At 29.2% G+C, this 25,251-nt stretch overlaps 1 protein-coding gene across 1 annotated transcript in view; it reads left to right on the top strand.

Moving 5' to 3' along the window:
• Positions 1 to 8,791, top strand: part of LOC100215633 (NBAS subunit of NRZ tethering complex) — a 142,019-nt gene extending 133,228 nt beyond the window's left edge. Inside the window, exons 47-52 of the mRNA XM_065796126.1 lie at positions 111 to 316; positions 3,014 to 3,263; positions 4,290 to 4,420; positions 4,511 to 4,625; positions 6,075 to 6,200; positions 8,399 to 8,791. Of these exons, the coding sequence (XP_065652198.1) occupies positions 111 to 316; positions 3,014 to 3,263; positions 4,290 to 4,420; positions 4,511 to 4,625; positions 6,075 to 6,200; positions 8,399 to 8,665 (1,095 nt within the window). The 3' untranslated portion in view covers positions 8,666 to 8,791. The remainder of the gene's footprint in view (positions 1 to 110; positions 317 to 3,013; positions 3,264 to 4,289; positions 4,421 to 4,510; positions 4,626 to 6,074; positions 6,201 to 8,398) is intronic.
• The last annotated feature ends 16,460 nt before the right edge of the window (positions 8,792 to 25,251 follow it).

Here is a 25,251-nt window from a genome sequence, read left to right as displayed (position 1 = left end):
TATATATATATGTATATATATATGTATATATATATATGTATATATATATATGTATATATATATGCATATATATATATATATATATATATATATATATAATTTTTAATTAGTCATCTAAGGAGATTTTTGTGAGAAAGCTTGATATGTCAGAAGGATCCATAGGAAAAATTGAACTATTGTGTTCTGAAATGATTGTTGCTTCAGAAGCAGTTGAATTAATTGGTTTGCTAGCTTGGTACAAGTCAAAGGAACTGAATTTACGTAAAGTATTTTGCAATGTGCTTCAAAGTTCTCTTCAAACAATAGACAGTGAAAGGTAGTTGTTTATTGCTAAAAGTGTGGAATAGTTTTTTTTTAAATCAAAACTTTTTTTATTACATTTTTGTTATATATATATATATATATATATATATATGTATATATATATATATATATATGTATATATATACATATATATATATATATATATATATATATATGTATATATATACATATATATATATATTGTGAATTAGTGAATACAGTGAAATAGAATTCCATTAACTTGAACCTTGGATAAGTTGAATTTTTACTGAACTTCTAAATTTGGACAGATTTTCAATTCCCCTTGAACTTTCTCTATCAACTTACTATAAAATCTGCCCTGGTTAAGTCTGCCCATTCATTTACTCATACTGTTTTTTGGGGTCCCTTTGGCACTTTGTTTAACTAGGAGTTTTATTTTGAATTGCATATAAGTGCATATAATGCATTTATATCCAATAACAAAACTTTCAATGCTTCAATAAAAATTCCAAATTTTAAATGCCCAAAAATAAAACACCAGTATCAAGTTGTGTCAAATATAATTAAACTCAACTAAATATTATTCTAACAAACATATTCACTGGTATCTTCAATTCTGTTAATCTTCAATTAAATTTTAAAAATGTTGAAGTTTGCTTAAAGAAAGCTAACAACTAGAAATTTAACAGAAAAATACAAAAGAACTCAACAAAAGAGAATCGTCTTTATCTATATCAAAGAAATGTAGCATTCCAAAGCAAACATTGTTTCGATGGTCAAAAGAAAAAAAGCACAATATATTTAGAAGTCAAAAAAAAAAAAATGCAAAAAGAGTGAGGATGCGAGTCTCGCTAAATAAGAACTTGGATAAAGCATCTTATATGTGGCATTTAAACACCCTACACCAAAACATTCCTGTATTATTCTGTGTTGATAAGTCTCAAAACCTCAATAAGTCTGACGTTTTCAAAAGTCTGACATAACAAGAGCTTCGCTTAATTCAGAAATTTGCTAAGTTGGACAATATATATACCCCTTCAGAGTCCGATTTGCGAGATTCCACTGTAACAGTAAGTATAAGTAACAAAACAATATGGCAGGCATAAATTCAATTAATTTCTTGTTTTTTTGTTGCTGAAAAACTTTAGATAAAAGATAATTAAAACCATACTTAAATATTATTTTACATATATTTTTATGATGTTGTTTATAAATAAAGCATTTAAGATTATTTTGCAGTATTTTTTTAAAAACAACATATTTCAGTATTGGGGTAACATTGACAAGAATGCTAAAGTCACTGCTTGGGTCAAGAATCAATCAAATGGCAGAGCATATTACATCTGATGAATCCTTTAAAATTAAATAAAATTGAAACAAAACAAACACAAAAGTGTTTATTTAAAAAAAAGTACCATTACATCAAAATGTAGACAGCGAAACTTGCGAAAGCAAAAGGTTACACACCTTATGATATTGCATTATACTGGTAAGAACAGAACATCAGAACCTAAAGATGTAAAAAATTATCTAGTTGCTTCAGAAATTAAACTAAACATCAAAAAACTTAATAGTTTGGCAGTTCTAAAAGATTGTAAAGTAAAAAGGTTTATCATAAATTAACATACTTTTTTTATATTGATATCTTTCAAATAATATAATAATAAATAATATTTAACTATAAAAATAATATTTTACTACATTTTCACAGCAATTGTTTTAATGCTGCTAGTTTTTAAAATCAAAATGTTTTTTTATGTTTTGTTTGTCAAAACAATGGTAATTTAACCTCTTACAATGTAAATTAACATTTATGACAAAAAATAAACAAAGTTCAATGTTACTTCCTAATAAAATTAACTATCAATAATTTTTAAACTTTTAATCACTGCAGCAATATTATTGGTAAATACGTAAAAATATTTCATTTCAAAATTATTTTGACAGAAATCAAAAGAAAAACTATAGTTTGTGAAGATGTGTTAATGTTATACTATATTACCCTGATTTTTTTAAAGTTGCAATTTTTGCTGTTTATAAAACCAAATCTAGCCCTGTTATATAACACATGTCAATATTGTCAACATTTATAAAACTGTCGACAATGCCCTAGAGAACTCTTTAAATTATTCAAAAAGTTTGAAATGAAAATAACTATTTTTATTTTAAAAAGTTCAAAATAGTTATTTTCACTTTAGACTTTTGTGCCAGCTTCTTCAAAATTTAGCCCACTGTTTCATTCCTGAATATCATTATGATTATAGCATTGTTATGTTTACTGATTTAAAAAAACATCAAAACAACAGAAGTTTATATTATTTACTCATAGAAATTGTATTCACATACTTTATTTGTTGGCTTGTTCATTCATATGTTTTGTTTGTTATATCAACTTGTTTAACAATTTGTTTTAACAATTTAAAGTTTGACTTTATTAACTTGTATTTCTATACTTGTATTGTTTTGGAAGTTTTATTTAAACATTTTTTAAAAAAACTAATTATTAATTATTAGTTTATAATTAACTAATAATTAACTTTATTACAATTATAAATTTATTATTTAATAATCCTAATAAAGATTATAAAATTAATTTATAAATAAACTTTATTAGAAAAAACAAAAACAGGCCTCCTTATAAATATGTATTTTAACTATTTCTATATTGTGTGTTAAATATGTATTTAATTTAACTTTTTATTTTTTTTATTTTTTTGAATCAATGGAGTGGACAGAAACATTTTTTAGAATTAGTTCATTTGATAAAAGTTCACAATGAAAACAATGGCAATTTGGTAACAGTACATGATATCTTAGAGATTGTTCGATCATTTTGTTCTGATATAAATACTAGCACCCATTCAAAAACTGTTTTACTTCAACTTCTGGATCAAAACATTGATCTTACATCTGAAGATATGCATATGTTGATGTACTTTCAAAGTGATTCAATTATTGCACCAAGATGGAATGTAAAGGTTTGTAGATAATTTTCTTATAAATTTTTCAACAAAATTTTTGCTACATAATATTCATATATTGTGAAGATTTTTTTTTTTGCAATTGACGTTTTGCAAATATTTAGTTTCATTTGATTATTTTTGTTGATGACTTGTTTCAGGTGTTTTTTATTTTTGTTAATGAAATATTTTCATAGAAAGTTTTTAAAACAACTAAAATAAAAAATGTTATTTAAGTGTAAAAATTAAAAAGAGTACAGGTGCAAGGTTGTAATTGAATATTTTAAATCTCAAAACTTAAAGTTCAAAAATTTGTTCATAAAAATCTTGTAATAAAAAAATTAAGGTTTGTTCTATCAAAATTGAGTGATAAAATAAATGATTAAACATTTCTTTATTGATGTTTTTTAGAAATTTTTCCATTCAAGATATTTCTGACATCTATAAAATGTCTTATAGGTGTCGCACAGTGTCTGTGCCCACTAGGATTTTTGCTGCTTTAATAAGCTATCATTTCTTGTTCCATCAAATAAAATGCATGACTTGCTAAGCTGCACCTTTTACTGTAACTGTTCTTTTATGTTTAAAAACGTTTTAACCATCTAGCTTCCTCAAACATAAATGGTTTAAAATTTTTTCCCATATTTATTTTTCCTTGGTTCATGCAATTTACATTTTCAAAGAAGCCTGTTAATTTTCTTGTTTTTAAATGCTTTTTAGTACCTCCTTTTAGGAGCAACCTAACCAACCTAACTTTAGGACCTAGAAAATTTTTTTAATATGTAATCTTGATTCTTAAAATTACTTTTGGAATTGCAACTCAGTTTGCGTCTCATTTTTATTGCAACTCTTATTGCAACTCTTATGGAGTTCTACTAAATGGTTAATAAAATTAGTTGGTTACCTTAGTTACCTTACAACAATTCCAAAAAAAAAAACATTTAAATTTATGTTTTACAAATTGAAAAGGAAGATTGAGACAGGTAGTAAGGTCTACTAGGAAATAAAAAGATCTAGGATTGTGTTCTTTTAATTTTTGTTTAGATTGATGAAAGAGATTTAAAAGAAGAAAAGAATAGATATGAATTGTTTATAAGGCTCATTGAAAAAACTGAAGTTTCAGAACAAATTGCTGGTTTAAAGCAACTATTGTTAGCATGGCCTCCGTTTGTTGTGTAAGTTTTTCTATTTTAATTTTTTTTTTCTTCCTTTATTAAATTAAAATAGTTAAGATGAAATGTGAATTTTTTTTTTTTTTTTTAAAGATCGGATCATTTGAGTGACCCTTGGTTAATTTTGATATGCAAACAGATTTTTTATCAATTTTTTGATGATGTTGCAGAAACAATCAAAATAGCATGTTTTTCAAAGATTTCAGATGTACAATTTTATTTTGACTTTTTAAACAAAATGATTTTTTATAATAATATGATCTATTAAATGTTTAATTTCACTCTAAATCTACGTATGTTTGTGTGTGTTTGTGAATGTATAGAATTATTGATGGTGTTTTCTAAAATATCTTCAGTTTGTGTGTGCTTGTGACTAACTGCTGAAGATGTTTTCTAAAGTATCTTTAGTTTTCTGTATTACTCTTCAAAGTATATAGGGGAGACCGGGGCTAGTTGGCCGCAGGGGTAAGTTGATGAACTGCGTTTATCTTCAGAGCCTTTCATCAGAAAGTGACAAAAATTACACAGAAACTTCCTTATTGACCATTTTATCATTCACTGTAGTGTTGTCAGGATTCGCGCATGCACATAGGAGATATTGAGATTTATGAGTTTTTTGGACAAAAACATAACTTTTAGAACATCGTTCCTTTTCACTTTTCATAGAAAAATTATTGTAAAAGTTCCAGTCATAATTGGTTTACTATATCCCGTCAGACTTTTTTTTCAAAGTTGCCTTTTTTCAGGATCTATAGACTGTTTATTAAAAAAAAAGCTTTCGGGGTAAGTTGGCAAATTTTTCACAGGGTAAGTTGGCTTAAAGCATTTACTATGGAAAAATATATATATTTTTATAAAATTATTATTTTTTTTTTAATTTTTAATAATATCGAAAAAATTTATTCTTACGAAAAAAAAAATTTTTTTCACAGATAAAAAGTGGGCTTTTATACTGACTAATATTTGGTACCAGCTAAAAGCAATATTAAATTTTGGGATAAAATTGTTGCAAAAATTAATAGTAAAAAAATTTCTATTAATTTTGCACTTAATAGTGCATTAATAATCATTTTTATAGTTTGCGCCGACTTACCCCTTGGTGGGGTAAGTTGGCGCAAATTTTTTTTTTTTTGAGAGCCCGGAAAGGCCCCAAAAATTTTTTTTTGTAAATGAATCATGTTTTATAAGTTACCCTAATCCATACTCTTTAAGACTACACTTTAATATTTTCAAAAAAATGTACTGTTAGGGCTACAGAGCTTATAGAGTAAAAACCGAGCCAACTAGCCCTGGCCTCCCTTACAGTATAAAGTATATAAAGTATATTACTTAAGACAGTATATACAGTAAACAATATTTTTCTAGAAATCTACAGTTAATGTGAGTATATAGAATTTCTGAAAATATTTTATAAAGTATCTTCAGTTTACTGTATTACTCTAGAAAGTATATGCAGTATAAAGTATATAATATATATTACTTTAAAAATTATATACAGTAAACTGTATTATTCTAGATATCTACAGTTAATTATATTACTCTAGAAAGTATCTATCTAAACTGTATTACTCTAAAAACAATCTACAGTAAACTGTTTTTCTCTAAAAAGTAAGTTTTAAAAGTTTTTTTTTTTACTGTCTCATTAATTTATTTGCAGTGTTATAAACATATTTATGAAAAACTTTGCAATATGAAGAAATACCAGTTAGCATTTAAAGTGATGCTGCTAAGCAACAATCAAGATTGTATTGACTTTGTGTATAAAGAAAATTTTACAATTAAGGTATAAATTTTTTTAAGTTTTTGAAACTATTTTAATGTTATATAACAATTGAAAATTTGTGCACATTTTTTTTTTTTAATTTTATTATTTCTAAATAAATACTTTGTTAGCAATCTGTAAATTAAAAAAGTATATATATTTATCAGCAATTTATCATTGTACAAAGTAGTGTATTTTTTAGATGTGTTCTTTGAGTTGCTCTTTTTATGTTGAGTATTGAGACATTCATTTTGAACTTTTAGTTAAGGTGATATTGATTGGACACAAAATATTGTAATATTTTATCATCAGACAATCTATCACCACCTTTTACCAATCAATTAAATTAGAAAATAAAAATTAAGTGAGCTTAGTATTTTTTTCACTGTCATATATTACTTACAACAAAACAACCTACAACATAACTTACATATAACTTCAACAAAATCATATAATTTACAACAAATATTATTTACAACAAAACAAGTATGCACGAGATATACCAAAAACTCAGGAAACTTAAAATTAGTTTAAATACAATAATGTGTGTATTTAAACTAAAAATTTGGCTAGCCCAAGCTGCCCCGAAAAAATATGTGGAGATTTAAAAATATCTCCTTGTACTGAAAATGCAATTTGATAAATGAAACTTTAAATTTATTAAATAAATGACTGTTACCTTGGAAATTAAATAGCAAATTAGTATAATACTTTTTTTGAAAATTTATTACATATCGTGAAATTTATTACATGTCATGAAATTTATTACATGTCAGTCAGCGTAAATAAGAATATTGAAACCTGAATATCACAAGAACTGTAAGAAGTTAAGATTTTCCTAGTTTTCACAAACCCTATAATGTGTATAAAAATTAGCCAAGTCCAAAACATAAGGTGCCATTTTTATCGCTTTTCTGCTGGCTTGACATGGAATGACTCATGTTCAAAATTCCTGCCGCAATTCATTAAATATTAGCACATGAAGATAAATTACTTTAAATTTTTCTGTTCCCGTAATACTTTTGGGTGAAGAAGCACAAGAATGTTGTAATGAAATCCCTAAAAGATATTGGTTACATCATGCATTAAGGCCTTAAGGAAAGACGAAGTGATTGATGTGTATATACATCTAATAAATTCATAAGATTCAATTATAATTTCACTTTAGGTATAAGATTTAAAAATAAAAACATATTCTACCATAAGAAGTTACTGATCTTTTAATACAAGAAGAAGTTGGTGTAGATAAAAGTAAATAAAAGTAGTAATGAAATGATGGCAACATATATTTACCATCATATATACCATACCATTGAGGGCAATGATATTTATTAATTTAATGAAAATTTAATATAGCTGTAGAAGTTAATAGTGATTAGAATAAAAAAATGATATTGAATAAAAATATAATTAAAAAAGCATGTTGCAAAAAAGTTAGTTCACAAACCGTAAGGAGTTGGAGGTTCCAACTTTCAGATTTTCCTAGTTTTCATAAATCCTAAAATATATATATTAAAATTAGCAAATCTAAAATATAGGGTGCCGTTTTTTGGTTTCATTGCTGATTTGACATGGAATGACCCATATTCTAAATTCCTTTAAAATTTGAGATAAACTGTGGGCCATTGAAGAATTAAGCTGTTTTATGTCTTATGTTAAATAAATATTTAAGTTTTTCTGAATTGGAAAACACTGATTTATCATTATTTTAGTAAAAACCAAGTTTATAAATCCTTACTTAGCAACAAAAATATTTAATCATGAAGTAAATGTTCTATTAACGCAACATTCGAAATTTTGGAACAAAATAGGTAAAATTCGTAATTAAAAAATATTTTTTTAAAAATAATTGTTGATTTTTTAAAATTAAAAACCTTATAAACTATTTTTAATTTAATGAAAAAAAAGATTCAATTCAAAGATTCGTGAGAAAAAATATGAGTTTATAAGGAATGGACGTTTTGGAAAGGGGGACAAAAATAAAGTGAGCTTAATCAACAATATGTTTACAAAAAAACATTAGATAAAGTACAAATATGAATATGAAAAAATATAAAAATTCTATAAGTTTTTGTTTCGGTTTTTTTGATGATCTTGGATTGTAATACTATATTTGATTGTATACTATATTTATTAAACAAAAATATTATATAAAATTACTTCAGATTTCTTTTCCATCCTGAAACCATAAAAGTCAGTTTTTTTTGGGTTTTTTTTAGGAAATTATTATGGACGATGAGCTTTTTGGCTTGATCATGGATTCAAACTCAATTCATTTAGTTTCAAATACCCCACTGTTTCAATCGACTGTATCCACACTTATTCAAAAAGATGAAAAAATTTTAGATAACGCTTTACAAGTACTTAGATTGAATGAGCAGCATGCTGAAGCAGCATCGATTAAAGCGCAGTATTCAAACTTGCATCCGTCGTTAAGAAGTCTTAATAATGCACTAGAATTTGCCAAAACATTTCTTTCTAAGTGATATTTTCATTCTTCAAAAAATTTTATTTAAACTTCTATAAATTATTTAGTAAAATTTATATCATTCATTAAACGGTATTTTAAATATTTATTTTTTATTACGAATATATTTACATCTATTTTTTCATATAATTTGAAAGCATTTGGATTTTTTAGAGATGTGAGAAGGGTTGTCTATAATAAAAATATAAATAAAAAAAACTTCAAGGCGGTACTGATCGAATAAAAGTTGCAAAAAATGTCGTGTGTTTTTTAAATCGCAATGCCATTAAACGCGTTTTAAGTAATGTACCGTAAAGTTGAATTGAAAGGCTGAGAAGAAAAAGTAACCAAGTCATAAAATAAATACACTTTAATTAAGATATTAAGTTAATATTGAGAAATATCAAAATATTAAAAAATATACTTTGATAAGACAAAACACTTCAAAATAAGCATGGCTGCATCAAAGGAGATTTTCTCATAACGTTTGCGTGTGTGTGTGATAAGTACTTTTTCTTCTGAGCTCTACAATTGGCATAAATAACGGCCTTTTATAAGAACAATCCTTGACATCGCACAAAATGCCCTAAAAACTGAAGGTCCATTAAACTTTTATTGCTTTTATTGATATGTTTTGATACAAGGTAAGGTCTAATGGTAGTCTATGTTTTCAAATACAAATCTCTATCAAAGACGGAAATATAAAAGGAAAACCAAAAATTGTTAAAAGATAATTAGTGCAGCGGATTAGCATAACAATTGTACCAAAGTGGAAAAAAGTATGAAACTTTTTTTACATGTTAAAAACAAGTATATAAAATTTTTTTTTTGTTTATTTACATTTTTGTCGTTGTTTACAAAAACAAACAAATAAGGCTTCTGAAAGAAGATCATAATGATCTTATCGTCAGAACCTTTTACAAGTTTTTTACATCAATATATAAACAAGACTAAAAAATTACAATAAATCGTGATATAAATCAAACCACTAACGTTATATATAATAAAAATATGGTGACACATAATATATAAATCATTTAAGATTTGGTTTTTAGCTTACGTTAAAAAAATTAAAAATCGCATTCAATTTGACCAAAGAGGTATAATACACGAAATAAATCCTTGTTGGTACAAGACGTGTTTAAGGCGTATAAAATACGTGTTACTACGTGTTTTAGTTGTCATAAACACGTCTTTTATCTATATTGTCAGTACGGCTGGCTATGTGGGTACGTCTGTCACTAACTTATGTGATTCTACACTATTAACCAAGTTAAGCAACACAAACTTAATTGCTCAAGAGACTAAGTATCATACATAGTGATCTGTACAACAACAAAAAACGTGCTTTCTGACGCCTGTGTGCTGAAACCTACCAATCAAATAATGAAACCGACTGTGTTACACATGTGTACATATTTTTTTCTTAGTTATTAGCTTGCATTAAAGAAAAGAGGTCATGCATAAATATTACACCCTACTAACTAGCTGATCTAGACTATATGTTGATCGCTTGTTCCAACTAAGTGAAGATAAGTTATATACGCCAACTCCGTGTATGCGTACGCATAATATATTATGAATACGCATAATACTCTATTAATAGTTTGTCACACTTTTTTTTTTTCCGGATTGGAAACCCTATGTTATAAAAACTTGTATTTTTTTGTAATAGTACCAAAAAAAGTTAAGATTAAAAAATCAGAAATGATTAGGCTGCCAGGAGTCGTAATTTATGATTCATTAAAATTCGCTAAAAATTTCTTTATAAAATAGCAAATTTTTGCTTGTAGCTGTATATTTTTGATGGCTTAAACTTTTTTTTTAATCTTTTTTTTTTTTTTTTATCTATTTTTAAATCTTTTATAATAGTATAATCATTTATCTATTATTTAGTTATTTATTTAATGAAATAAGAACTCTTTTTATTGTAACTTTTTTAACAAAACAAAATTTAAATTATTTTTATTTTTGTCATTAAGATTAAATATTTCTTTGACCGATTAGTAGACATCATCTGTCTCGATAAATCTTGCCCTCTTATAAAACCGTCTCTTTTTTTGATGAGAATAAACTTTGCTTGTTGCTTCTGTTACCTGTTTAATTCGTCTTTTAATTGACTGCCCATGACAAAGCCAATCTGGAACATCCATAGGCTTGAATAAAATCTGTTTTAGTTCTTCTGTTGTCAGACCACAAGTAAGTACTCATAGAAGATAGTCTAGTCGATTAGCTGTAAGTGTTATTGCGTCAGGTTATATTTCTGGAGTTATTCTAGCTCTCACATTTTTATCACTAGTTTGAAGTTTTTTTGTCACCAGGGCCTCTGATTTTCACAAATAACCATATAACGTTCTTTCTCTCCTCTATATTCTCTGAGCAGAGCATGGTCTGTATGACGGACTAAGAGAAAGCATACCACGCTGAACGTCAAACTGTTGGCATAAAAATAGCAACTACTTTACTTGATTGATGTTATATAAAGCTAAGCTGGTAAGGAATGTGTTTTGGTTATTCAGTAATCCTGTGTTTGACTTTAATTTTAAACAACATAGGCATGTAAACTCCCACAATAAACTTAATTATCAATTTAAGATTTCTTAAATTCTCGCCTTCCAATTCATGTTTTGAGACTCAATCTCTGCAAATTCTATTGGCAGTTGTCAACCATCTGGAATGATTAACTGGCCTAATTTCAAGTAAAGCCAAGTCTGTGGGTATATTTCCAATTCTAATGGCTGATTGGAGGATAAATTTTTGATTCCTTTATCCTTTAGAGTAATATGAAGATTCTCAACATTTTTCAAGGGACGGATTAATTTCCAGAGTAGTTACGCCATTTAATAATTTTCCAATACTGCCTCTCCATTTGTTACTGCTCAGATTCTCTCCATCAAGAGTAGTCATCAGATGACGCAGAGTAAGTTCATTTATATGGAGTGCACAAACCAGGCAGTTTGGTATATTTTCTAATTTCACTTTCAGCTAGTCTATTTATCCGCCTGACCACCCTGTGATAACATTGGTTAAATCACTCTACTATCGCCTTTAATCTTTTATCGCTACCATTATTTTTCAACAATTTGTGTATATTCTGAGCAATTACTTCAGCGTGTTTCATATATTTTTGAATTCTTTTAGGTGTGAAATAAAAATGATACCTACCACCGGGCTCTTGACATACTGTATAATGTTGCACTTTGATTGTAGCAGGATAATATTTAGTCGAACCTTCAACTATTAATTGAATTTTTGTATTGCTAATTCTGTTATCACAGTAATACAATAATGTTAGTCCTGCATTAAATGTCAAACTCTATTGAAAAAAATTTTCTTGAACTCGCTTAACTTTTTTGTAATCAATAACTAACTTGGTATCGTCTTCTTTAATTATTCCTACATCTACCCAGGCGGCCGTTGCAATTGCAGCTGTTTCCCGTAAGCCTGTACCAGCATACGTATATAATACCTGCTACATAAGATAATCGTTGTTTGCCTTTAGACATTGGGGCATTTTTAACACGTCAGGTAACTGAACAGGATAAATACCAAATATTGAATTGCAATTGGTTTCCTGGTCCTATTGGTTCCTATTGGTTCCTATTGTCACTGCAATATCAAGAGGGAATGGAAAATGTCTTGATTCAATTTTGCTAACTAAGTTCGGTAAAACTTGTAGTTATTGGAACAAAAAAAAGTCAATTCAAGGTTATCAAAATAAAAAAATCGATCATGTTTGTGTTAACCACAATAAATCATCAGGATCCACGGAAGCTTCTGGTGCTGTTTCGATTTTTCAACGGTCAATTGAAAAGCATGGTTTGAGATACGAAGGATATATTGGAGACGGTGACAGCTCAGCATATAATGATGTTGTTAGTAATCCATATCCAGGTTTTGAAATACACAGACTTCACTGTGTTGGACATTACCAAAAGAGATTAGGAAATCATGCTCGTAACCTTAGAGTGACACTTAAAGGTCAGTTTCTTTCATATGGAAAAAGAAAAGCTGGGAAAGATTGTTTGACAGATAAAGCCATAAATACGCTTCAAAATTATTTTGGTATGGCTATCCGTCAAAATGTAAATAACCTATATGCAATGAAAAAAGCTGCTTGGGCTGTTTTATTTCACAACAGTGACATAAGTGAAGAGTCGGAGAGACACAAATTTTGCCCACGAACTAGAACTAGTTGGTGTTTGTGGCAAAGTATGAAAGTAACAGGTGAAACAACATACAAAACTTAATTAAGCTCACCATTTGCAATTAAAGCATTACATATGCCTATATTTACAGATTTGACAAATGAAACTTTATTATCAAAATGTTTGCACGGACAAACTCAAAATAACATAGTCTGAATTTTATTGGGAAAAAAGTTCTTGAGATTAGTATGAACTCAGCTATTATAGCATTTAATGATGGAAGCACAGCAGTTGAAAAAGTAAGTGCTGGATGTACTGAACCAATTATAATTATGCAGGAAGGGCTTCGTAAATTTGACTTCAACCGAATAAAAAAATGAATCACAAATCAAGTGCTAAAGGTATATTAAAACAAAAACATCGTAGAGCCATCAAAAAAGGTTATATAGATATTGAAAAAGAACTGGAAAAGGACCCACAATATAATAGTGGAGGTTTTTAATTGGCTCACGCTTCTTTTTCTAATATAACAAATTTTTATTTTGTTCTTAGTGTTTTTCTCAAAATGTCATTTTTACCGAATATGTTAATTTTAAAGCGCAATATTTTCAGTTTCGGACCATATGCCGACTTGAAATTTTCAGGGTGTTTTGTTATTAGTTGACTTAGGTAATGAATCAGAATTATAAATAACTAAGATATATAAATATGTTTGAAACCTTTTTTTTCTTGCATTATTTTGTTAGAAAATTTTATAAATATACAGAAAATTACTTTTAAAATGTTCTATGAATTTTCAATGCATGATTTTTGTTCATAACCTCTTCATACCTATCAGGAACATTTTGTGAAAATTTCAGAGCTAGAGGATACATAAAAATGGAAATATCTTGTTTTAATTTACACCCACTTTTCCGCAATTCGTATGGAATAAGTGAGGCAAAAATCGGGCAATCGGAATTTCTTATTTAAAAAAAAATTAGCGTACTTGTTTTAACTTGTGTAATGGATTTTTAATTTTGTATTCATTATTTTAAAGAAATTTTTTTGAATGGGGGTGTACAACCTTAATGATGGCAATCTTCGGGAATTGCTTCGCTTTCAAGTGAGTGCTGGGGACAATATTTTAAAAAACCATTTAAGTTACTGTAATTCTAAGCAACATACATAAATAAAAGTATTCAAAATGAAATAATTGAACTATGCGCTCAACAAATTCAGGACTTAATTAAAAAAAGAATTTTTAAAGGAAAATTTTATAGCGTTATATTTGATGAAACAACGGATACCAGTCATAGTTCTCAAACGACAGTCGTATCAAAATATATTGATGTTAATACCTGTAAAATCCGTGAAGATTTTATTGGTTTTGTTAACTGCCATACTGAAAATTATTCTGATTTTACTTATAAACCTGTATTAACTGGAGAATTGCTAGCAAACACAGTTGCAAACACATTGACAAAATTTGGCTTCAATTTAAAGGATTGTTTTGGTATAAGTACTGATGGATGCAGCCTTATGTTAGGTGAAAAACAACGGAGCAGTCACGGAATTACAGAAGATCCTACCAACCACAATACAAAGTCCATGTTACAACCATGCTTTAAACTTATCAATTTTCAAATTTTCAATTGTACGAGCTGTAAGAAATGCAATTGGCACAATGAAAATTCAAGCAATACCTAGAAATTTATTAAATAAAACAAAGACAGAGTTAACAGCATCCATGACTAATACACTGAGTTTTATGAAAGGGCTGCCCAACATAAATACTGTTGATGAGAATGTCCAATTAATAAAAGTTTTTTCAGAATTTGAATTTTGGGAGGTAAGATGGAAAGACACAATCAAAAAGCAACAAGACCTACCTGAATGTGCGCTGGAAACATACAAGCAATGCGATGGTAATGTCTTTCCTTTAATTAAATGTATTTTGCAATTGCTTTTCACCCTTCCTGTTAGTGTTGCTTCGGGAGAACGGAGTTTCTCGGTTTTAAACAGACTTAAAACTTGGTTAAGATCCAATATAGGACAAGAACGATTAAATGAATTAACTATGATGCATATCCATAGAGATTGCGTCATAAATGTCAAAAAGATTATTGATAGTTTTGCATCTTCGAAAACTAGAAAACTCAATTTTATATTGTAGTTTGTTAAATTTATAAAAGTCTTTACCAATAAAAAGAATATACTAAAGATATTATTTTTTCTTTTGTTGCGCATTACAGACAGGGCCAGATACCTATAGGCAGAATCGAGCCGGCTAAAATCATGGTGCAGCCTGTTCACTATGGTTTTAGAGGGCTTGATTAAATGGAGTATCGTGGAAAAAAAATTGTGGTATTTAGGAGTGTTAGTTTAGGATTTTAGGGCTCAAAAAAGTTTTTCTGCCAAGGGCCTTCGAAGATATAAATCCGTCCCTTATTACAGACTTTTTTCAAGATATTTATATACAGATACATTTAATATATTTATTAGCAAACTTTACTCAAAACATTGTAAATATTCAAATAAAACTGTGGTTAATCTGAAGAAAAAAAATTATTTTTTGTTGGTCAAATTACCCCCCCCCCCTCCTTCCAGAACAATGACCTGGATCCGCCAATGTACTAAACCATTTTATATTTTTATTTTTTATACCATAATTATCAAGTTTGCATAAAGGATCTCGTGATCCACTGAATCGAAAGCTTTTGACAAATCGATAAATACTCCAAGTGTAGGGTAGATTAGGGTAATATGAGCACCTTGGTAATATGAGCATACTTAAAGATTTCTTAGATGTAAACTGTCAGGTTAAAGTTGCTTTGTATTTTTCGAATCAACTTTATGTGTTGATAACGGAAATCAGTACAGTTAACGTAAATTTATATGCAGTAATTAGCGGCTATCATCTAATTAAAACGTTGTTAAATTTTTTGCTTTGTTAAAATAATATCATCACGCATAAACAAATCTGTGGCGCGAAATTTTGGTGCTAAAATAATGAAACTAATTTTTTCATAAAGAAAAATATGTTTGCTAAAAATCCAATTCATTTTTGTTTGAAAAACAATGTATAGAAACATTTAGTTTTGACTTAATTTAAAGATGCCATTTTGTGTAATATGAGCATGCTCAAATTACCCAGTGTTTTTCATTGAAATTACCTAGTTTAAAGTCCTAAAATAGCAGTAGTTTTAATTGCTTCTTGAATAAAAAAATAACTTAGTAAAAAATTTTAATATTTTAACAATACTAAATATTTTTCTGCAATTTAAATTCAAAAAATTTGAACTTTTATTGTTTAAAGGTTTGAGATGATAAAATTGAAAAAATAACGAACTTTTTTTTTTTTGCGGAAAACATAGTAGTATTGTTTCAACAAAATGTGGATTAAAATTTGATCTTTTAATGATAAGTTTTGTTAATAACAAATCATTATGTTCCGAAAATTAGTTCTAATTGTCAGGTTGGTATTTTTTTACTTACTTAATGTTATTTTTTTGAGTTAATTTAAAGTGCTCATACTACCAAGTTGTCTGGGTAAATATGAGCTCTTTTGCTACTTTTTTAAAACCACTCTGTTTTTAAGAAAAAATTTCGGGTGCCCAAATATCTAAGTGGATCTTGAGTAGGGATCGCTAAAAATTGTTTATTCGAAAAAATTTTGGATCCAGCATAATTATTTTCGAAAATATTCAAATTTTCGCTTAAGGTGCTTATATTACCCTAATCTACTCTATATTGATTTTTGTCAAACCCATTTAAAGTTTTCACGATGATTTCGCCGATTCACGTTGGATCTCTTCAATGGACTCAAAACGATTTCCCCGGAGTGGTCTCTTGAGCTTTGGGAACAGCCAGAAGTCACACGGTGCTAAGTCGGGCGAATACGGTGGTTGTGGAGCAACATGGGTAGAGTTTTTGGCGAAAAACTCACGAAGAACCAGTGCTGTGTGCGAAGGCGCATTATCGTGGTGCAAAATCCAAGAGTTATTGGCCCATAATTCCGGTCTCTTTTTGCGAATAGCTTCACGCAAACGTCGCATAACGCTTAAATAATATTTCTTGTTGACAGTTTGGCCAGTTGGAAGGAATTCGTAGTGCACTATACCACAATAATCAAAGAAAACAGTCAACATGACCTTGATTTTTGAGCGACTTTGACGTGGTTGCTTCGGTCTCGGCTCGCCTTTTTCACGGTATTCACTCGATTGGTCGGTTGATTCAGGGTCGTATGCGTAGACCCAAGTCTCATCGCCAGTAATAATTTGTTTGTAGACGTCTTGATAGTCAGAAAGCATTGCTTCACACGTTTTAACGCGACGCTCTTTTTCAAAGAAATTGAGAAATTTTGGCACCAAACGTGATTTGAGTCTTCTGAGGCCCAAATGATCCTTCAAAATCGCTTGCACCGACCCAAATGATATTCCAACCATGTCAACAAGATCTCGAATGGTTAACCGACGATTTGCAAGCACCAATTCTTTGATTTTGTTGATGTGGCGATCATCAATCGAAGTCGATGGTCGTCCGGAGCGTTCCAAGTCATCAACACGTTCTCGGCCTTCTTTGAAGTCTTTGTACCACTTGTAAACATTTTTTTGAGACATAGTCTCTTCACCGAAGGCCTTTTGCAACATTCGATACGTTTCAGCAGCAGAAATATCATTCCGCAAACAAAATTTAATAGCACTTCTTTGCTCAACAAAATTAGACATCGTGAAAATCGCCGAATGCACTTTTGGTACTTCAGAAACAAGCGTAAACAAAAAAAAATAGTTATGAGTTTGACATGTAATTTGGCGCAAATGTTAATGACATTCCTACCAACTTAAAAATAAAAAAGATTGGACGATTCGAATAAGGCCGGAAGTTTAAATTAAAAATTCACCTTACTTTTTGATCACAGTAGTACACAACTAATACTAACATTAAAATAGTTAATTAAATCCATTAAAAAAATGGAATTATTTAATTATAAGAGCAAATATATTATTTTATTCACATTCGTTACAAGTAAATTCCATAGTTGGACGAAAACCAACGACACATGCAATGCATGGCCAATTAGAACACGGCTCATATGCTAGCCATTGGTTATCTAAGCTATTCACCCAATGACTTTCGCTAGAATAACAAAGACGATCATCAGATAATAAAATGCTATTTGAAGCTTGACGTAAATGTGGGTCTTGTAATTGGTTCTTTGTTTTTCGACCTTTTTTACCTGGTTTTTTCGCCGACTGACTTTGTTTTAATTTTTTTTTCTTCTCTGAGCTTTTTCTACTTTTTGAATAGCAGAGGTAATCTATTTTTGCTCTCTAGTCAATTTCTTTGCTGCTTGTTTATATAATTTTTGTTTTTTTGATGTTTGTTCAGTTTCATCGTAAGCTCTGGCATCCGCCGAAGTGATTTTATAATTAGCTGGTCGCTTTATTCTCTCCCCTTTTTGAACTGTTTTATTTAGAGTTGGTTTCAATTGATCTCGAAGCATATGTAATACTGATTTGTTTATAATTTTTCCCACTTGTTAAACGGCATTTAGCAAAGCTTTAAAGCGAAAATTCCCGATTTTACATTCGTGACTGTGTGTTAGGTGTTAGGTCTTCTTTTCTAAACAATTAGCACCTATGCGTTAACTTTATGCGCGTTAAAGAATAAATATCTGTATCAGGATTTAAGTGTCTATTTTTTATTGCTGGCGGCTAACTTATTTTTAATTTTTTTAGGCACATAAAATAATAATTACCTCTATACGAATTTGAGTGTCTACTTTTTTTTTATTGCTAGCAGCTAATTTTTTAAATTTTTTTCAGTTAATTAAAATGGTAATTTAATTTTTTTTAACTCAAATAATTAGCATAGTATTCTGCACAAAATGGTGTTTTTACTTTTTTAATTGCTTCGTTGCAAACTTAAGTGTTTTTTTTTTGTTGTTGTTGTTTTGTTTGTTTGTTTGTTAATTTAGTTATGTTAGATTTCAAATTGAAATCTTTCATGCTTGCATTATTTTATATAATTTTTCTTATATATTGTTTGATTTGTCTGGTTAGAGGTTTATTAACTAAAAAAAATATTTCATAAATTCGTTATATTAGGCAATTTATGAAACATTTTACTAAAACCATCTGGAATTAGGTTGCATCCGGAATTAGGAGGTTTAACGGTATATCGCAGTTAATTACGTTTTGTACTTTTTACTTATTACTAACCAGCTCTAAGGTTAATGACTCACATTCTGCACTACGATGGCTAAAATTTTCTGTTTTTTTTAAATTGTTTTTTTAATTGCAGACATAAAAATAGCATAAAAACTATTTTGACAATTATATTATATTAATTAACTAGTTTGATAATTAATAAATAGGCGACTTTTTATAGCTTTGATATCAAATATCACTCATAGAATTCAAAGTAAGTGGGTGTAAAGTTAGGTTCAAAGCTAATTACGAAATATTTTTCATAAATATGCAATTTTGAAATACACTTCCAGATATCTTGACAAAATTTATTATTATTATTTTTTTTTTAGTTTTAATTTTAAACAAGTTAAACACAAGTTTTCTATATACCGGGTTTCTGTAAAAAACTTTTTTTTTTTAAATCATAAAGTATGACACATGCTAATGCATAAGACAGGTTAAAAGAAAGAATTCAATTCAATTTTCCTAACACGCGTACGCAACAGGATGGTGGAGATGTTTTTAATGATGATTTTAAATGATTTTTTGTTTTTAATGATGACATTGGTCCAACTCTTCTTAAAGCCGAAACGTTGAAATCATAATGTAGTGCATTTTTCAAAGGTAGATTAGGTTATACAGCAAACCATATTTGACACCGTTAAACCTCTTACAAACCAAGCCAATTAACACTCCAGCTGCACTCATTATAAGCCAGCTACTTACTTTAAATAACGTGAAGTACAAGCAATCTGAGAACTCTTTTGTTGAATGGTATGAGCGTGTAATAATTTTTGGTCTGCATATCATGCCAATAACATTAGCAATATAGAAATAAATTTGTCAATTCAATGTTGCTACTATCTTAAGGTTCTTTCTAACCATGAGCGAGATCTCGTCTCGTTCTCGTTTCTCGTGAGAAATGGGACTTCTCGTGAGAAACGAGAAATAGAAAATTCTCGCGAGAAGTAGAACGAGACTTAAATATTATATTATTTTTCAAATTAAAAATTATTATAATTTACAAAATGCCTAATAATTTGTTTTTTTGATTAATTAATATTTTGACTCCGTGATTTTAATAAATCTAATTAAAAATTTAAATTGTTTTTGACAAAAACAAAGTAAATTTTTAATTAGATTTTTTAATTAGATTTTTTTTAAAAATCTAATTAAAAAATTTTAATTAGATTTTAAATATTTTTAATTAGATTTTAAATACAAAAACTTTTTGTATAAAATGGTGCACTTTCGACTTAATTTCATTAGTTTACCAGTGGAATTCAACTTGACACATATTGTTCATATTGAAAAGAAATATTCTTGCCTCATTTCAACGATCAAAAATGTCACCAAGAAAAAACAAAATCTGGAGATATTTTCAAAAAACAAGTGACGGTGCTGAATGCAAGGCGTGCAAAAAGTCTTTGAAAACAAAAGATGGAAACACAAGCGGACTTCATCGTCACCTCGAAAAAAAACACAGCCAAGATTACGTTAAGTATTCTGAAAAAACTGACGACTCTCTTCTTCCTCCTCCTAAGAAGAAACAACGAACCATGGTCGAAATGCTTGAAACAAAGTCCAAATATGACAAAGACAATTTCATTCAAAAACAGTTTGACTCTGCAATGCTGGATTACTTTTGCACTGATCTGGCATCCTTTTCAGCAGTCGAAGGAAGAGGTTTCAAGAAATTGTTTGACATTGCAAACCCTAAACTGAGCCTTCATCACAGAACAACATATTCAAGAAAGCTTTCAATTTGGTCAAGAGAAGTTCAAGCTGGAATGAAGAGCATAATAACTGAGATTACGCCAAATCTAAAAAGTGCTGCATTTACTTCTGAACTTTGGACTTCTAGAGCTCAGGACAGCTACATCTCTTGGACTTTTCATGCCATTGACGAAAATTGGAGACTACATCACTGGACACCCCATGTCTAACAGTTCCCAGGCAGACACACAGGTATCTAAATTGAAGGAAAGCTGGATTCTTTCTTTGAAGAACTAAATTTGCCTGCTGATTTGCCAATGTACTGTGTGAACGACCAGGCAAGAAATATGAAACTTGCAGTCAAATTGTCAATGCGCCTTGACCAATACTTGTGCAACAATCATATTTTGCAATGTGCAGTTCGAGACTCATTTGGATTGACTGCTGGAATGGATGATGCGTTGCAAACATGCAAAGATTTGGGTTCTTTAACTCACCAGTCAACAGTTGCAGCTGAGTTGCTTGAATCAGAATCAGACGCTCAAGGAATCAATTTTAGACAGTTACGCCAATCTGTTGACACAAGATGGAATAGTGAACTGGATTGCATGGCTTCTGTCCTACATCTAAAGAGTGCAATTATCAGCTTATGTGCAAATGATGATATTTTTTCTTTAAAGATCATCAGTGCATCACAGTGGAAATCTATCGAGGGAGCAGTATAAATTTTGGCACCACTTAAAGAAGCTACAGAAACGTGGTCGGCTGAGTCTATTCCAACAATTAACACTGTCGCAGATTCTTTTTATTTAATCCATGAAAAAATTGATCAATTTATTGAGACGGATGGAAAAAATGGCTACGGTGTCTTGTATGCAAAAAACTTGAAAAGCTGCATTGAGAAAAGATTTCTCTTTGTCACACTGGAAAATTATTGAGTGCTGCAGCAAACTACTTAAATCCTGCTTTAAAGGGACTTCACTTGAAGCTCTTCAAAAAATTTCAAACAACAAAAGAATGGTTAGCCTCACAGGTTAAGGATAATGTTGAGTGCCAATCTGTTGCCAGAGTCCTTTCACCAGATTTGTCCCCTAATTCAAAACTGAAGCGCAAGTTAAACGTCAGACTTGAAACACAAGAGCCAACATCTGAACTGAATCCTATTTTGAGCGAAATGTGCCAGTATGAAGATCTCCCTGATGCCAAAACAGACTTTCCAATTCTTGATTGGTGGAAATTGCATTCAAATACATTGCCAGAACTCTCTTCATTAGCTAGACAAATTTTAGCTATTCCGACAAGTTCAACTAAATCAGAGAGTGTTTTTAGCTCAGGTGGAAATGTCGTCCGATTATCCAGACACAACTTACACCCAGAAAAAGTAGAGCAAACCATCATAATCAGAGAAAACATTGTCTTGTTGGAAAAGTTTGGCAAAAAAATTCTGAATTAATATTTGAAAAAGTTGTTTACATTTGACAAATGTCATTTGTGTCTATTTGTCAAAACCATGTTTACATTTTTTTTTTTTAAATGGATTTTAATTTAATTTTTATTTTTTTTATTTTTTTACCACGTTGCAAAAACACGTCCAATCGTTACAAAAGCCACAATATATATGATATTGATTTTAATAAATTTGTTTTCGAAAATTGTTAAATTTCTCGTCTCGCCTCGTTCTCGGTCTCACGAGAAGTACTAACTTCTCGTCTCGGTCTCGTCTCGGTTTGAAAAAACCTAGTCTCGCTCATGGTTAGTTCTTTCAATAGTGTTGCCATATTCTGACACTTTATGAATGTAACCAAAAACTCTTTCCATCATCTTAACCCAAAGTTTGTTTTATTGATGAGTGGTCTACACCTAGAACCAGCTCGTCTTGAAACTATCAGGTATACAATTCTTACTTTAGTTTGCAGGATGACGATGTTCAACCTTTGACTTTACCTGGTGCGTAAAGCAAGTGGTTCCTACACAGTTTACTTATTGGAGTTCAATCAAGGAAATCAAATTTATTCTGTTTATCTTTGTCAGGCATCTGCGTACTTCTCATTTTGATCAATACTTAGATAGTTTTACAAAAATGATAAATTTTTTTTTTTAAAACTCAGTAGTAATAATTAGTTCAAGATCGTTTTGTTCTCAGAACTGTAAGTATGTGTGCACCCCTCAAACGTAACAACCTATCCGTATTTAGAACTAGGCGATCGCAATCTCATCTATTAAAAGCAAACGCATTAAATTAACTTTAAAGCGATAACGATTTTTTTTCCAAATTATTCATTGGTTGCCAAACTAGTGGTAAACATTTTTTTTAAACTTTGGAAAGACTTTTTGCAAATAAAAGTTAATCATATTCCCCATTAATCTCTGAGTTTAAGCTCTTCGTCTTGAAGATGTCTGATTTAAAATGTTCTGTCCTTAAGCTTTTGTGCCTTTGAAAATCTTAAACCGTGTTATCACATCCATTTTCACAAAAAAGTTTAAACTCGCCTCATTTTAGCGAGTTTTTCATCCATTTAAAACAAACATGACATCCATTTAAAACAACCATGACATTCTTTTAAAACACCGCGATAATCAATTAAAACAATCGTGATTTCCATTTAAAACATTTAACGCATGCGCAATCTCAACGTTCCATATTGTTCAAAAAAAAAAGGTTTTATTTATATATTTATTTATTTGATATTGTTTAAACTTATTTTTATTAAAATTATGTTAATTTATTTTAATCTAATGTAATTTATTTTAATTTTAAATGGATATCGTTTTTGTTTTAAATGGACGCAAAACCCGGTAATTAAGGCGTACACACATATAACAGGTTTTCCATCCATTAAAAAGGGGAACAAGTAAACCATAAAGAATTTTTATCTTTGCGGTTGTATCGCTACCAGTAAGTGCATGGAAAGCTGATTAAGCTTTTGATTTTCATGGTCTAAGACTACTGACTTTTTCTTGTACTGCAATGTAACAGAAATGTTTGCCAGTCCAAATGCAATCCACAGCTGATTGCCTGACATTTTTATATTTTGATTTTAAAAGTAAGTGCATGGATAGCGATACAACCGCAAAGATAAAAATACTTTATGGTTTACTTGTTCCTCTTTTAATGATGTAGCTAATGTATTTTGGGCACTTTCTGCAGCTCATAATCTAATAACAGACAAAACAATGATGTGGCTAGAAAAATTTGTTATTTTATTTTATGTCCAAACGGCTTTGTAAACAAATGTAAATACCGCTTAGAAGTATTTTTTTACACGAAAGAACTGGCATATTGGAAATATTTAACCCGCACGTGATGCAATAATGCAGCAGGTAAAGCGTAAAGAGTACTTATTATATACGTAAAGAGTATTTATAAGGATATAACATACTTATGCATGTTCTAGTTTTGATTCAGTACATCACTTTTTCTATGTATTTATAAAGCCTGAGTTGAATGGTATAATTTTTTTTGGTGAAATAAATGCTCTTACTACCAGGAAAACGTTTTTCTTTTCTAAAAATATTGTTTTTCTCTAATTGTTGACTATTTATGTTACAAATGTACATAATGATTATTTATAATATCCTATGCCTTATTATAATAGAATGTTTTTTGCTTTTTCAAATATTATTTTAAGAATAAGTGGTAGTTAATATTCAAATATACCTTACAAATATGTTGATAGCTATTCTAGATTTGATTTCAAATTAATGGCTATAATCCTGCATTTTATTTTTTTCAGATTCATAATATATTTAAAATAAAAAAAATGGCATCATTAGATAGAATTATAAAATAAAATAAAATTAAAAAAAAAAAAAAAAGATGGTAAGAAAACCAGAACATCCATTTACACTAAGCTGGGCGAGTATCTTGGGTTGGCTGGGCGAGTATCTTGGGTTGGCTGGGCGAGTATCTTGGAGGTCCTAAGCGTTTCTCGAATATTAGAATTTTAACATTATGCGATTGTTTGCAGCGATGTGTTGATCTGCAACGAGAAAAAATAACAATTTATTAAAAATATTATAGTTTTGATAAATATTTACCTAACATTCAAAAATTCACACTTTAATAAATATTCAGACTTACTCTGATAAAATATTATCTTTTTTTCTGAGGCTATTACGGCTGAATGTGTTCCGTAAAGTAACTGAATTTTTTCACTTTTATAATCTTTCTGGACATCTGTCTAATTTTTTATATTTACCTTATAAATTCTTATAGCTTTAGTTATATGTTTCCTATTTTTCATCTGAGGCTGACGAGTTCGTGTTGCATGAAGGTAAACAAATTTTTCTGTTTATCGCCATATGAGAGGTGCAACGGGACCAACAACTTCTTCCGACAAATAATGATGACAAATTAAAAGTTCTTTTACAAAAAAAGTTTTTTGTCTCTTTATTTTTTCTTTGATTTTATCAAAATTCTGATCTTTATTTTCAGTCTTACGTAATTAACAATCTTAACTGTATTAGAATAATATAAAGACATGATTGTAACCTCTCAGAAAGTTTAAATTTATGATCTGCTATGTAACATTACTGATTTATCGTATGTCAATATTAAGGTATAAATA

The sequence above is a fragment of the Hydra vulgaris genome, chromosome 04 (assembly GCF_038396675.1).
Source record: "Hydra vulgaris chromosome 04, alternate assembly HydraT2T_AEP".
NCBI lineage: Eukaryota > Metazoa > Cnidaria > Hydrozoa > Anthoathecata > Hydridae > Hydra > Hydra vulgaris.
This window is presented reverse-complemented; position numbering and strand designations above follow the sequence as displayed.